The sequence below is a fragment of the Anguilla anguilla genome, chromosome 10 (genome assembly GCF_013347855.1).
Source record: "Anguilla anguilla isolate fAngAng1 chromosome 10, fAngAng1.pri, whole genome shotgun sequence".
In the NCBI taxonomy this organism is placed as follows: Eukaryota; Metazoa; Chordata; class Actinopteri; order Anguilliformes; family Anguillidae; genus Anguilla; species Anguilla anguilla.
Window position 1 is genome coordinate 42794773 of NC_049210.1, and position 15141 is coordinate 42809913.

The 15141-nt window shown below is 46.7% G+C and overlaps 1 protein-coding gene across 1 annotated transcript in view; it reads left to right on the forward strand.

Annotated features, from left to right (window-relative positions):
• The window catches only part of LOC118206573 (cAMP-specific 3',5'-cyclic phosphodiesterase 4D), a 69503-nt gene that overhangs the window by 6579 nt on the left and 47783 nt on the right, over positions 1-15141 (forward strand). Inside the window, exon 2 of the mRNA XM_035379409.1 lies at positions 4423-4541. Coding sequence (XP_035235300.1) covers positions 4500-4541 — 42 coding nt within the window. The 5' untranslated portion in view covers positions 4423-4499. The remainder of the gene's footprint in view (positions 1-4422; positions 4542-15141) is intronic.

The window sequence follows — 15141 nt, forward strand, 5'->3', positions numbered from 1 at the left end:
TGTACCATGGGCAGAACTTCCTGCTTAAAGCCTGGGAGGCATTCAGGTCCATGGGTTGCAGTCTCATGTACAGGCAGCACAGCTGATGCTGAAACCACAGACAAAAAATGTGAGGCTGAATCTGCAGGTAATTTGTAGTCAGCACAGCTGATGCTGAATCTACAGACAGCACAGCTCAGGGTGATTTGGAAGGAGCACAACACCGGTTTGCTGTGCTTTTGCCGGAGAGAGACTGATCAGTGCTGCTATGTGGGTCTTTTTGTTTCTCTTCCTGAACCTTGCTTTTCCCATTAAGAGTCCCTCAGGCTTTGAGGCTGTTTGTTTAGTGCTGCTGTTGCCCTTCTTGGTTTTGACTGTAAGTGATTTGCTGGGACAGAATCTCAGTTGATCTAAATTGCCATTGTGTTTGATTGCTTCTTACCCAGCCACCTCCTTGCATGGTGTCGCAGTGTTTTTAACTTGTAATGGGTACAGATGCATGACTCAACCCCCCCACCCCCCCGCCCACCAAACATTGCAGTCCTCTGTCACTATTACCTGCCCCCCAAGCACTCCATCAATAACTAATTTCAAAAAATGTGAAATGACCCCAATTTCTTTTTCAACCACCATTCATCTTCAGTCATCTGTGGAAAATTAACAAAGAAAAATGATTTATTTGTACTTTAATTTTGGTCTCCCTTCATAAGAAACAAGACACGGTATTATAGTGACTACCACTGGGGGGCGCTAGAACAGTACATGAGTAATGATTGTTGCTAGAGTTTTTTTTTTTTTTTTTTAAAGGGGAAAAACTGATGTTCTGGTCTGCCACTCCTTAGCAATGACTGCTCCATTTAATTTAAAGTAGTGCATGTTATTAATAGTGATGGCACAGTTATCGGCAGAAATGCAGCAACTTTTTGCTGATTTAAAATCAGATACAGCTTATCACAGATATAATGGAGTATTTAAGCAAAAAGTCTCCTCAGTTCTTTGTGAGTGTGAATGTACCGTACACTATACTTTCTCATTCTCTGACACACACACGCGCGCGCGCGCGCGCACACATACACCACTTGCCTACAGGACTGGAGCTCTCTGCTATTCTCCGTGTCTGTGAATGAGAAGCTCTTTGCATGTGAAATTGAGCTGGAGCCTCTGGTTAGTGCTGTACCATGTTTTTTTTTTTCTTTTCTTCTGAGAGTAGAATAATCTCCCGCTGACAGCAATCACTATTTTTGAAGAGTTTCACTTCTCTTATGAGAGTTGGCTTATAATGCATAATAATGCATCTGCACTGCCTGGCCCTCCTTATAGCTTGGAGGAATATTTTTATTATTTATTTGCCGGGTAAAATTGCTCAGGGCGACCGAAATAAAACTGATGAAATCCAGGTTAAGAGCTAGCCTCAACAGCCTGGTTCGGCACTTGACAGCACATTGGTTAATGGTGCATAATCAGAGGAATCATCCCGGACTTGAACCCGCAGCCCCGGTCCTCAGCTGCTGTGCCACTTGGGGTCCCCCCCTTCTTGAGTTGCAGTGGAGAGGGATGGTGAGTCATTCACATCGACATGCAGGCCCCGGCGAATCAACCCCCCGTCGGGACGGAGCCCCCCCACTCTCCGACAGCTGCCTTAACCGATGATTTCCACTGCCACTGTAGCTGCGGGGGTCACCAGCAGGGGGCGCCATTAGTGATGTGTGTGGAGGGAGGGAGGGAGGTGGGGGGGGGGGGGGGAGGTCAAAGACACCTGAGAAATCTCTCTGCCCAGAGCAGTGCTGCTCCTTTCACTCGTTTGTTTCTGCCTGTTTCTGACCGTTTCTCTCTCCCTTCCGTCTCTACGGAAGACGCTCGGCCAGCTGTCCACTCCTTTTTTTTTTTTTTTTTTTTTTTTTTACAAATAATGAACGAACTTCAAATGTGGGTTTGCAGGCGCCATGTTGTAAAACCATGGTGCATTTTCAAAGCTCAGAATTCCCGGGTTCTCACACGGGCGTGGTCCTGGCTTTGGTTGTGCTTTTCGACTTCAAAGATTGCATTAATTCAGATGAACGCTTATTCTGTAAACACGCGGTGCGGTAGGGGTGATCTGAGGAAGAATCTTGTAGTGAGCCTTTGATGATATCTCCAGCTTGACGGTTGTTGGAGTAGACCGCATCAGCACGAGGGAGCGTGAGTGAACTGAAGCCGTCTGTGTTGGGCTACGATGACTGCGAAAGGGGTTTCTAAAATGGACTCGTCAAGGAAACGAGTCTCAAGAAAGTATCTGTCAGTCCGTGTCGCTCTCTCCTGCTGTCTGCTTGCTTACAGACGGCAGAATTTCAGACAGAGCAATGACACCCCCACTGTACGCCATGACACCCCCTCTCTCTGGGGCTTTCGTTCTGGGCCACAGAGAGATGCGACAGCTCTGAACTTTTTGCCTTTTGAAAGTTTTTTTTTTTTTTTTTGTGTGCGTGCAGGGACTAGCTTCAATAATTGACAGTACAGTAAGTCAGCAAGAAGGCATTTTGTTTTTTCTTTTCCCCCCTCTCTTTAAATATTTACGGTGGCAAAGCTGACTGCTTTTGGTTCTGTGATCAAATTTGTAGGAAAATGGCATGATTTATTCAGGTTCCAATGATATAAGTTAGGTTTGGGGAAATAAAGAGAAATAAAGTTTAATAGGGAACGCTTGCTTGGCACTTTTTATGTAGAGCAGAGGTTTACTAGTCTGGCCCTGGAGTGCTACCTGATCTGCTACCTGTTTAGGCTCTGTGATCCAGGTGAGTTACGTTACCTGTGTAAACAATTCCTTTAGTTTATTACTTGAATGCTGAGGGGCCACAAAACCCTGTGGCTATAGAGTTTTTGTCTCCCCCCCCCCCCCCCCCCCCCCACGTCATGATAATAACATTGAAATAGGTTGATTGTGTCACCATACAATGTCAGTGTGAGTGTGTTTGTGATCATTTTATATGAGCATGTTTGTCTGTAGTGTCTGAGTGTCTGTGTGAGTGTGTATGTGAGTGTGAGGGAGCCTGGGGGGGGGGGGGAGGAGGAGAGAGGGTGAGAGGGAGGGAGGGAGGGAGAGAGGGAGCCCCCCCCTCATAGGTCCACTGTGCATTATCCAGTTACCGACTTGTGAACCTGCAGAGTTATGTTCTTCAGTAAACAAAGGTGGATCAATGGGGTCACAAAAGAAGCACTTTGTGAGGCCCTTCTCCCCGTTAATCTCCTGATCCAACGGGTCCTAATGAAGCCATCCTTTACCTGCCGCGACGGCGCAGCCGCGTTCGCGCGTCACGATTCCACCGCTTTCTCACGGCCAATCGATTCGAGGAGCTCAGCGAAGAAAAAAAGCGGATAACTTGTGTACTGTTTGTCTGCTGTTGACAGGGGATGAGATTTCTAAAAGGTGGGGGGGGGGGCAGTCCAAACAATGACATGAATTAATGAGTGATCTGAACTGTGACTCAAACACCCTCTCCTGTCAGTATCAAAAGCCCCACAACCAAACAGAACTTTTCATTCCACTCAATGAACAATTAGGCGTTCGTGTAGCAGAAGCATCTTCGAGTTGTAGCATAATGCTGAGGGGAATGGAATGTTGTGCTAACCGACATCACTTTTAGTGTTAGCACTGGTACAGTGGTTGTTATAACACTTGTTGCAGTCATGGGTCTCTCACTTCTCTTTCTCTGTCTGTCGTCCTCTGACTTTTTCCTTTCCTTCTCACAGTCGTCCTCCCTTTCTCTCTCTTGCACACTTATAACCCCGTATTCATTCTCTCTTTCTCTCAAACTCTCTCATCCTCTTGTTTCTTATGCTCTCTCTCTCCCTCTCCTCTCTCTCAACCTGCCCTCACAATGTGGATGGTGTGCCTTGGGTCTCTGGGGGTTTCCATGGAGACAGATGTGCCCTGGTGGAGGGGGCGGGGCTGGGGGTGTGTGTTTAAAACACCATTAAACTGGTCAGTGACCTGCGCACCTCTGTCTGCTGAGGCATGAGCTCACAGGACAGGCTGAGCTGAGGTGGAACCATGCGGTAAATATGTCTGGTGTTAAATCAATGCTGGTACACGCGGTCCCTGTTGGGGTCGTGTTGTAGTCGGTTAGAGCTGAATTAACACTGGAGACTTTGCTGTGTGTGCTTTTATGGGTGCTGGGGAAATGGTGTGTGGTATCGGGCTGGGATATGAGGGGAGTGTCCCTCACTTGCAGCCTCATGTGTTTAGTTGCTCCCCAAAAAATTAACTGCAGGAGCCATGCCTCACCACTAGAGGGCAAAAGTGGGTATACTCGTATCTAGCCCCTATGAAGAAGGACAGAAGGTCATACAAAAACTGTCATTCTCCCTGTCCTATCTCACCCCACCCTACCTGGCCCTGCCCTGCCATGCCATATTTTGCGCTGAATCTGTGGTGCTCATTGGTTTCCCCTCTCTCTTCCCTGCCAGATTCTGTGCTTGGGACGGTTGGTTTTTGGTTACCCTGTGCAGTACCCCCCCTGTGGTACACAAGCGCGGTCCGTGCGATGAAGAAGACCAGCTGCTTGGCGGAGAGACGGAGAAAAAGCGTAAGTCCACCATTCCACCCAGCACCTCTACATTTCACCCAGCACCTCTACAATCAACCCAACACTTACAATCAACCCAACGCTTCTACATTCCACTCATCACCTCTGCATTCCACTCAGCACATCTTCATTCTACCCAATTCCTCTACATTCTACTCAGCACCTCTACATTCTACCCAACGCCTCTGCAGTCCACCCAGCCCCGCTACATTCCATTCAGCATCTCCACATTCTGCTCCGCACCTCTACATTCCGTCCACCATCTTTACATTCCTCTCACCGCTTCTGCATTCCGCCCAGCAAACATTTTTTTTCTCTGTGACACTGTCTGCACATGAGAAACAAACAAGTAAACAAAAATAAGTCGGCTTGTATAAAAACCTAAGAAATAGACTTAGGAGACGTGTCCTGGAGGCAGAGAGGGGTGAGACCTCCTGGAGACTGCTCTGTGAATTTATAAATATGTTCTGAGAGACTGTTAAAGCAGAGGATTGAACAACAGAGCCTCCCCTATAGCATATGGAAAATACAAGTGCACAGACCTCCAATAAGCAGTGAGGTTCAGGGAAGAAGAATTTTCAGAAAGCAAGGTGATGTGCATTAAGTGGAAAACCAATGCGGTGTCAGCCTTTGGGTTGAGAAAGTATTGCGATAATTTCTCCTGCAATACACTATCAATACAGTGGTGCCTAGTACTGATATCTATTCTAAATATATATGCATTCTATGATGCATGTAATTTTTGTGTTATGGTTTTAATGCATGAAATGGATTCTAAGAGAATTAAAATCATACTACTACATCTCATCGCAATAAATCGCAAAAACACAAAGAATAGCAATAGCATCGTTGCCCAAATACCGGAATAATATTGTATTGTGAGGTACCTGGTTATTCCCACCCCTTGTTGAAAGTTGGAATTGTGGTGGGGCGGGGGGGGGGGGGGGTTGGGTTTGGGGGGAGTGGTATACCGAGGTAAAGATGGCAGCACATGGATCCAACACCAGGAGTAAAAGCTAAATTAATTATGAATGTCATCCGATGGCAACACTAAATTAAATTATGAAAGAGACATGGTTCATGTGCTTCATTTGCATATGTTAATCTTTAATTCAGTGACCAGCGGTCGGGTGGGGATTTGGGGGTTCACAGCGAGGGGGGTATGGGCTGGGCAGCTGGGGTACTGCAATCAAACGGATGGCTGCCCTGCTGTGGATACTTCAAGGTGCTCGGGTGTCCCCACGCTCAGTAGTTCAGGGTCATAATCAGAGTGGAAATTACTTTGTCGCTGTTTGTTATTATTTATTTACTGATCGATTTAAAAAAATAAATAAATAAAAATGAAACCTTCATTTCATGCATATTTAAATGAGCCGATTTTATTTATTTATTCGGTCAGGGCACTTGTTGAGGTAGCCAGTGTGATTTAGTCCGGGTGCTTATTGGTAGCTGGTGTGGTGTAGTCTGGCTGCTTACTGGTAGCTGATGTGATTTAGTCTGCGTGCTTATTGGGCGCTGGTGTGAATGAATTTATTTTCTAAGAAGCTCCACAGAAGAGTCGCATTAACACTCCTGGGAGCAGCTTGTGGGGGAGGGGGGGGCACTTCATAAAGCCATATATCATTTACAAAAGCTCTGCGAGACAGCATTTTCATTTCGTCGCCTGCTGAAACATTATTAAAGATCACCGCTGCTCGTATGGATTATGTCACGATATGAATGGGTGTGCGTGTGAGCTGTGCAGCGTGAGCACGCTTTCGTGAACGTGCGCTTCAAGAGGCGGAGTCCCGCTCGCAGTTCCGACGCTCCTATGCTGCACCACGGGGGCGCCCCGTGCTATCCGGGGAAATATCGGTGGGCTTAAGGTCCCGTAGGTACTGTGTTGAAACTCTTATTGCAGTGGGGGGGGGGGGGGGGTGGGGTGGGGGCGTCAGGTTTTTAGCTGTAGGTGTCTGAGACGGTATGATAGCATCGCTTACAGAGAAGGTTTCACATAAAAAGAAGCGTATAGCAGTCTAAAGCACAGGCAGAACCCAAACAGTGTAATATTTCACAAAATGGTGCGTAATTGGTGTACTCCATTTTGTCAATCAGTGCATAAATACCTTGTGGGTGGGGGTGTCACACTCGTCCTTTTATAAATCCTGCAGATGTGTTGTATGATGATTTTCTCTGTTAGAAAAAGGTGAGTTGCTGTGGCACCACCCCCACCAGTGGCTAAGGAAGGCGAGTGTACAGGGAGGCAATCAAGCTACTTCGGAGGTCATAAGTCAAAGGTCAAGGGGTCATCTGGCTTCATTCACATCATGTGATCCTTATCTGCAGGTGCTGTGGTGCATGTGTCTTTTGTTCACAAACGAACGCAGAAGCAAAAAAAGAAATATATTTAAATACAGGTTAAGAAATATTGTCTTATTCCCTTGGTTCATTTTAAATGCGTTTCCCCTCGTCCACGGTCTGAATTACAGCCTTGGCTGCTGAACTCCAACTGTCACTTTTAACGACTTGTTCATTTGTGTAGCTCTGAACAGAATTATTACAGACCTCCTCCACCTTCAATATTTAAATGTGCTTTTTAATCATACAAATGAACTTGCTTAGTTTAGCTCAGTGAAGGATGGGAGCAGAGTGTAATGGAGTCCTGTGCTTTGGGGCAGGTTCTTTCGTATTGAAACAAGGCGCGATGACCGTAATGAACACGGTCGCTAATGACAGAATATAACTCATCATAACGATGAGAACAGGCCATTTAGGCCAACAATGCTTGTCGTTTTCCCCGACTAAGTTGGCGCTCTAATGTGGCGATACCTTATGTATTCTGCGCAGGCATTTTTGCAAGACAGCCTTGGGTTGGGGTCCTCTGTGGCTGCTGCATTCTGAACAGGACTGAATATTTAAGGATTAATCTATCTGGAGCAGGCGGTGCCTGCGCCCTCTTTGAGCAAGCAGGACAGGGTTGAATATTAAAGGATCATTTCCATATTGAAAAGCCCTAGAAGCCCAGAAGCCAGGAAACTTCAGTTCGTCGGTGGCGTTGAGTCAGATGCGAGCTGAGGGTCTTTTTTTTTCTTTTGGTCTGTGAATCCATCTTTAAAGGTTAACGACCGGTGCAGTAGGTCCGTTTAGAGGCGAACATGTCCTGGAAGGAAATCACAAATGGATCAATTCCACCCGGAGGCGTCTGTAATGCGAGTCTCTGCTCCACACGTCGGGCTGCCTCGACCCCTTCGCCCTTGCCTGTCCAGGCGGAACCCGACGTGATTCAGAAGGGCTGGGAGGGGTCGACTGGTCGCTGTAGGGTGTCGTAGCTGAGTGTTTGAAAATAAACACCGGTCAGAGCACGGAAGTTATCATCCACCGTTGCCCACGTTGTAAATATAATTGTTGGCAGTTAACCACGTTCTGGCTGTGGTTTTGATAGATGACCCATGTACCAACCATGGTGTGGGTGGGTGACCCTGCACCAAACATGGTGTTGGTAGGAGACTATGGTCTCACCGTGGTGTTGGCAGGTGACCATGGTCTGTTAGCGGAGTTGCTAGTTGACCATGTTATGGCCGTTTTGTTTGTTGCTGACCATGTTTTGACCGTGGTGTTAACTTCACTAACTCTCAGTGTCCCTTGTGGGATTTTCGGTATTGGTCTCTCAGGCCGAGTTGAGCACGATTTCCAAACACCCCCCCCTGCCCCCCCCGCCCCCTCAGCACCACACCCCACTCCTGACATGATTGATTGATAATAGCGTTGTTAGTGAAGCGTCGGGGGGGGGGGGGGGGGGGGGTGCAGCAGGAGTTTTCGAGATGGATCGATATCGGCTCGCACGCCGAACCAAATCACTCACCCAAGTCGGCCTCCCGTCTCTCTGAGACTGATGGGGAGAGAGCGCAGCCTCTAGGAACGGCAGTGTGCTGGACGCTCGGGGTGTGAAGCAGTGCGGCTCCTCTCAGCACAGCCGGGCCCTGCAATACGGAGCCTTTCCTGCGTCCCTCCTCCTCAGGGTTTACTTCGAGCCCCGATCCTGGGGTCCTGGTGCAGACGGAGGGACCTTTTAAATAGCCCCAGTTTTTCCCAAACTTGCTCCTGGAGGACCCCTGTGTACGCTGGTCCTGGGCCACTCAAACCCTCCCTCCCTGGCCCCCAAGCCCCCCTCTCCCCGTGTATGCTGGTCCCAGGGGACCCCGTGTGTATGCTGGTCCCGGGGGACCCCTGTGTATGCTGGTCCCGGGGGACCCCTGTGTATGCTGGTCCCGGGGGACCCCTGTGTATGCTGGTCCCGGGGGACCCCCCTGTGTGTGCTGGTCCCGGGGGACCCGCTGTGTATGCTGGTCCTGGGGGACCCCCCTGTGTGTGCTGGTCCTGGGGGACCCCCCTGTGTGTGCTGGTCCTGGGGGACCCCCCTGTGTGTGCTGGTCCTGGGGGACCCCCCTGTGTGTGCTGGTCCTGGGGGACCCCCCTGTGTGTGCTGGTCCTGGGGGACCCCCTGTGTGTGCTGGTCCTGGGGGACCCCTGTGTATGCTGGTTTATGTTGTAGCTAATGCATCATACACTTACATGCTTCCATAATTTTTTCTTTTATCCTTTTTGTCGCATTGCAGGTTTTACTCCTTATCATTTGCTTTGGTTTATTGTTTATTTTATACAAATGGCTTCAGTGACCAAGGGAGCCTCAGCCTCTTAGTCAGCCTGTAGGAGCCTGTGATCTCACTTGCCTGCCTTTAATTTAATCCATTAAAAATGCATCTTCCTTCGAAAGGCAGCATTTGTTATGTGGCATATTGCACAAAATGACACATCTAGCTGCTTCGACTTCATTAGAAAGTCCTTGGTTGTGGAAACAGGGCATTTTGTAGGTAATTATGGTGGGAAGGGTAATACACCCAGGGTTCCCCTAGGGGGCGAGCTTGAGCGGCTACATGAGGGCCACGTCTTTCAATAATTAGCCACTGCTTGTTCTTAGTGAGCTCGGTTTCGGTTCTTCATAACAAGCTGGGCATTTCGATATGAAATGAATAATTCAACTGCACTTGACGTGAAGTGTATTAGCTGCTTGAAACTGTGCGTGTTACAAAAAAAAGAAATTCTATAGGTGTCCTATAGGAGCCTATTAAACGCAGCGTCTGCTCTTTCTTATGCAGTGAAAACTCCTCCCTCAAGTCTTTATTATGATACACAGCCCACATCAGCCAGCACAGGTTTGTTAACACAACCTCAAAAGGACGTGTGAATGTTAGAGAGTAAAAATGATTATGACAAGCTGCCGTAGACTATTGTTAAAGACGAATTGTGGGAGGTTTGAAGGGATGATTATTGTATCTACAGAGCCATGAGTTCAGCTGTAGCCATGGTGAGATTCTTCCTATACAGAATGGGCCCAGGCTCCATGGTCTGATCTCCTTAAACATCCTTAAAACTCATTTCCAAAGTTTGCTTCTTATGTTGTTTTTCTCATGTTTCTTCTTTCAAAGTTTTGTTTGTTTCTTTTTCCAGGAAATTTCTTTCTCTTATTTCTTCAATTTATCTTAGTTTCTTGGCTTTGTGTCTCTGTATCGATTTCTCCTCTTTTTGTTTTATACTTTTGTTTCTGCAATTTGTGTCTCATATCTGGGCACTGTCCTCATTTCTGTGTGTTGCTTGTGTGTGTGTTTGAGTCTCTCATGGTTTGTTTAAGTTAAAATCTCATTTAAAAATAAATAAAAGGCTGAAAATGAAGAACACAGGCTGCTCTTCTGCAGGCTGAGTTCGCTCTTGGGGGGAGAGGGAGAGGGAGAGGGAGAGGGAGAGGGAGAGGGAGAGGGAGAGGGAGGGAGAGGGAGGGAGAGGGAGAGGGAGGGAGAGGGAGAGGGAGAGGGAGAGGGAGAGGGAGAGGGAGAGGGAGAGGGAGAGGGAGAGGGAGAGGGAGAGGGAGAGGGAGAGGGAGAGGGAGAGGGAGAGGGAGAGGGAGAGGGAGAGGGAGAGGGAGAGGGAGAGGGAGAGGGAGAGGGAGAGGGAGAGGGAGAGGGAGAGGGAGAGGGAGAGGGAGAGGGAGGCTTCACTGGGGGGAACGTGATGGATTCTACAGGGGCTTTAAAACTGATCGACGGGGAGCTGCTACACATGCTGGGATTTCAGTTACCCCATTATTACACAGGGATAATGGCAGGTTGAGGAGTGGGGGCTGGAGAAAGCTAACTCCCCCTGGCTTAAACCCCCCCCCCCACCCCCCACACTGAGCGAATCGATCAATTGATTGATGTCGACTTCAGTCTATTCCACAGCACGGCCCTGTCTCTCTGCTCCACACTCTCTGGTGAGTTAACCCAGAATGCAACAGAAAAGTTTTGATGACTTTTCTGTAGGGGAAAAAAAAACAACAAAAAAAAAACGGAACAAAAAAATCTGGTCCACAGTGTTGGTACTTTACAGTGTGCCGGTGATGCCATTTCATTTCTGATTTATGGCTACTTTCCTCCTTGTTTTTTTGTGTGTGTAATGGGAGCAGTGAGGTTACACAGAAACCGGCTTGCAGGTCTGTAAGATTGAGCACACGATTTCGCACAAGCCACAGCGTTAACAGCGTCGTGCCTCCTTGGCAAAACACATTTCTGGTATTATATTAAGCACGTGTGCTACTGAGGCCAGGGTTTTGAGAATCACATTTTCGCATGTGGTTGTGGTACGCCTGGTTACTATGGTATATCCTCACACGAACAGTGTAAATTTGTACCCGCTTGTGGACATTTGTCAATCTGCTCACCCATCCTGCCCTTCTGAATAATGCATTTACTCAGGGCTAATATTGATTCCCCATTAAAGAATGTTTTCTTAAATTATGTATAATGCAGTTACTGGTGGGTTTTTTAAAAGTTTTATAACTACCCAGTGATCTGAAGTCATTCGACTGGTTAATGTAATTCCAGTGAAAGTGTGGAGGTATAATTCTAGTCGATCAAACCTATGACTCAAATGTTCGTTCTCATTTGAGGCGTTCTGGATGAGAGTTGGGCCTGCAATTCAGTCACTACTGGAATGCAAAGGGTCTGGATTTCCCTGAAATGATCCTGTTCGATGGCTGGTCTTTATCAAAGTTTTCTCTGAGAAAAGTAGAAAAAAAGAAGATAAACCCCCCCGTTTTTATAAGCCCTGGATTTTAATGTAATCATGAAAACTCCTGGAATGCGTGTGCCCAGGGGATTCTGGGAAAATTACCGCGGTTTCGCTTGACTTTACTTCCCTGTCTGCTCCATTTGGCTCCGATGAAGGAATAATTTAAAAAAAAATTTTTTTTTTAAGAAATCATTGTTCATTTGCTCTCCAGTGAGTTCTTCAATAAGTTCCACTTCTAAATGGAAATGCACCGAAAAACCTCAACTTCATCATATTAAAATTAATGCTTTCATTTCACATTTTAAAAAAATTACATTGCGTTCTGGGTTTGGGTAATTATTCTATGCATGTGGAATTTGATTAAACTTCATTTTTTTTCTTTTTCATTTTCGGCTTTTATTAATGTTTATATGATGTAATTTGGCATTGAAGCATGCAAACACACACACACACATACACAAGTCCACACGAACATGCTCACACGGATATACACATGCGCATCCTGTGTATTCCTTCTGTAATGCCTCGTGAAGAAGTGTTCCTGGGATTCTCCCCTATGATTCTCTCAGCCCAAGCTCTTGATTAGAAAAGTTAATTTGACCTCCTCTCGAGCATTCATAGCTAGGTAGATATTACAGCTTGCTGCTTCAACGCGTAATATACTGTGCCCCTCACCCATGGCCTTGGACTTCAGCTAAGCACAAATCAAGATTTACATGATTAGATTCTGAGCAACATGCTAAGCTAAGCTGGGGGTGGGTGGGAGGGGACTGCAGAGTGATGTTACTGTAACTCCCATCATGCTTTGCCAGTTTTACAAAAAGGTTTCACAAAAGGAGATGAGAGAAGGGGGTTGAGAGGAGGGGGGGGGGGGAGACGGTCATAATAATAATAATAATAATAATAATAACCATAATAAATTATATTTATCTAATGCCCTTCCACAGCCCAATGTCGCTTAAAGTTAAAAGGTTAAAAAAACAGCGAGTACAGTAAATACAGAAGGCAAAGCGTATACATAGGACAGTAACGCACAACAGGAGGCAGTCATCTCCACTCACATACTGTTAACATAAAGTGTCTCAGCTGAAGCCAGAGAAGAGATTTCATCGCTATACTGAAAATCTGCCGTCGTCTTTGCCCCATATGAAACGTGCTCTCTGGGAGCCGAGGCACGTAAAGCAATTTATCAACAGACAGACTGCGTGTGCGTGTGCGTGCACGTGTGTGCGCAAGTGTGTGTGTACGCCTGTGTGTGTGTGCGCGCCTGTCTGTGCATGTCTGCTTTTTCAAAGCAAGGAAAGTCAATTCTCTGAAGGTCACAGAGGGGGAGAAAAAAAAACGCTTACGAAATCTAACGTTTGATGTGTGACTTCTGCCGGTTTATAAAATGGTGTAATTAAATCCAATTAAAAACCTTTCAACATGTGACAAGACCGCCTGCAGCCCAGGAGGAACGGGACGAACTGTCAACATTAAAACTCTGGGAAACTGAGAAAATGTCAGAACAGTGATTGACAGAAAATACTAAAAGCCCTCTATAGATCTGAAAATGGGCATGAGTGCCTCTGGCTTTCTCCTCCACAACATCAAAATTTGAGCATTCATTTAGGATTCAGTACCTTTTTAAAAGTTGCTGAAGATCCGAAAATGGGAAGACTTATTAATCGCTTAATAACATTTGAGCGACAGGCCTCATTTCTGATTGAGCAGTTTTTTTTTAATTGAACATGAATATTTCACCTATAAATTGTTTTGCATTTACTTGGTCGATTGAAACAGTTGATTACGATATTAAGTCACATTACCTGGTTTCTCTGATCTGACCTGAAAACAGAAGGCTGGGGAGCTCTCACAGCTGATTGGTGGAGGAGGAACCGATTGGCATGGGTTGTGGTGTTTGTCTCACCATCAAAGATCCTGTGTGTGTTTGGCAAAGATACATCAACCCCTTCCATCCATGACAGTTTTAAAATGAAATTTTTTATATCTCTGGTGTGATGGTCAGAGGTTTCCAGAGCCGCCAAGGGCCTCCTGTTTCTGGGTCACTGAATGTGTGACAGATGGTTCGGTCCCAGAATGTGGGCTATTTTTATTTTATTATTATTATTATTTTTTTGCATAGACGCTCAGAAGTGACCTTTTTTGGGGTCTGCTGGGGTGGAACACTCTTTCCTTGGAGGGTTCCGTTTCTTTCATCCTCAGCCTCATTCCCTGAAATATTCAGGCCTGAATTCAGTTAGCGTCCTTTGCCTTGGCTGGAAAACAAAGGCCAGGCCTTGGTCTTCCTTCGTCACAAAACACACAGATTGCCAAACTCACCAGACTGTGAGGAGAGGGGAACAAAGCCTTGCACTTATCTGTGACTCAGAGTTCAGAGCTTAATGTTGATTGGTAATGGGCCACATAAGTGTTCATGACAGAGAGGTGTGTGCTGACCCGGCTTGAGGCCAGGGGTCCGCGTTAAAATGAACACGAGTGTCTCTCTGTCGTCGTCAGTTCAGTTCATCTCGCACCAGCGGCTCCCCGCTGCTCTGACGGTCACAGACGTGAAAATGTAGACGGTCCCTTAAGAGTCACAGCAGAACCCTTTAACGGACCGCCTGGAAAAATGCCAAGGAATGGCGACTTCAGTCATCATTATTACGTAATTACGAGCCTCCATTACAGTCCACTCGCATAACACTGAGACGGACACAAACAGACTGGAGACACAAACTTCAGAAAATGCCTTAGAGACGTGGTTGATTATTTATATATATATGTATAATGTCATTTATCATTTTCAATTATATTTTCTTGTAATACCTCTGTTTGGTGACTTGTATTCTAGGCTACTACTACTATTATTATTATTATTATTATGTGGCTGGTTACATGCCGAAGCATTCCCAAGGGCTCGTGGGAATGACGAGCGCGCGGACAAGGCGTGGATTCGGTGTCTCGCTGTGATTTTCACGCCTGAAAGCCCCCCTGGGGAATCAACGCCGACGCGCTCGCGCTCCCTCTCCCTCTGGCACCTCCCGGTCTCACTTCAGAGTAACGTGAGAATACGCGACGAGGCGAGTCGCGGCTTGTTTACCTGCAGACGAGAGAGACGGCATCCAGCGCTGAGAAAAAAGCCCAGACTTTGGAGTCCTGACAGAGGTTTACGCCCCTCAATTTCAATATGTATAAAATAAAAATATAGATAGAATTGCATTCTTTTTATTTGCGTGTGGCGTGTGTATATTGCCGTATAGGCGCAGTGCTTGATCCCCAAGCGTGGATTTTTTTGCGGACGTTTAAAACACAGCAGTGCGTGTCAAAATGAATAAATCATCGGGTTCCTCCATCTTGACTGTCACTTATGACACTTACCGTGGGCCCTCTTTAAAAAAGCCCGGCTGTCTCTAGCCGAGATGTCGGTTAAGCTTCCGATCGAACACGGCAGCTAATTTCTCCTTCATCTGGGGGGAAAATGAGTGCGTAATGGTGACTGACGGCGCTCAAGTGGCTGTTTGTTTCCCTTCCTTGA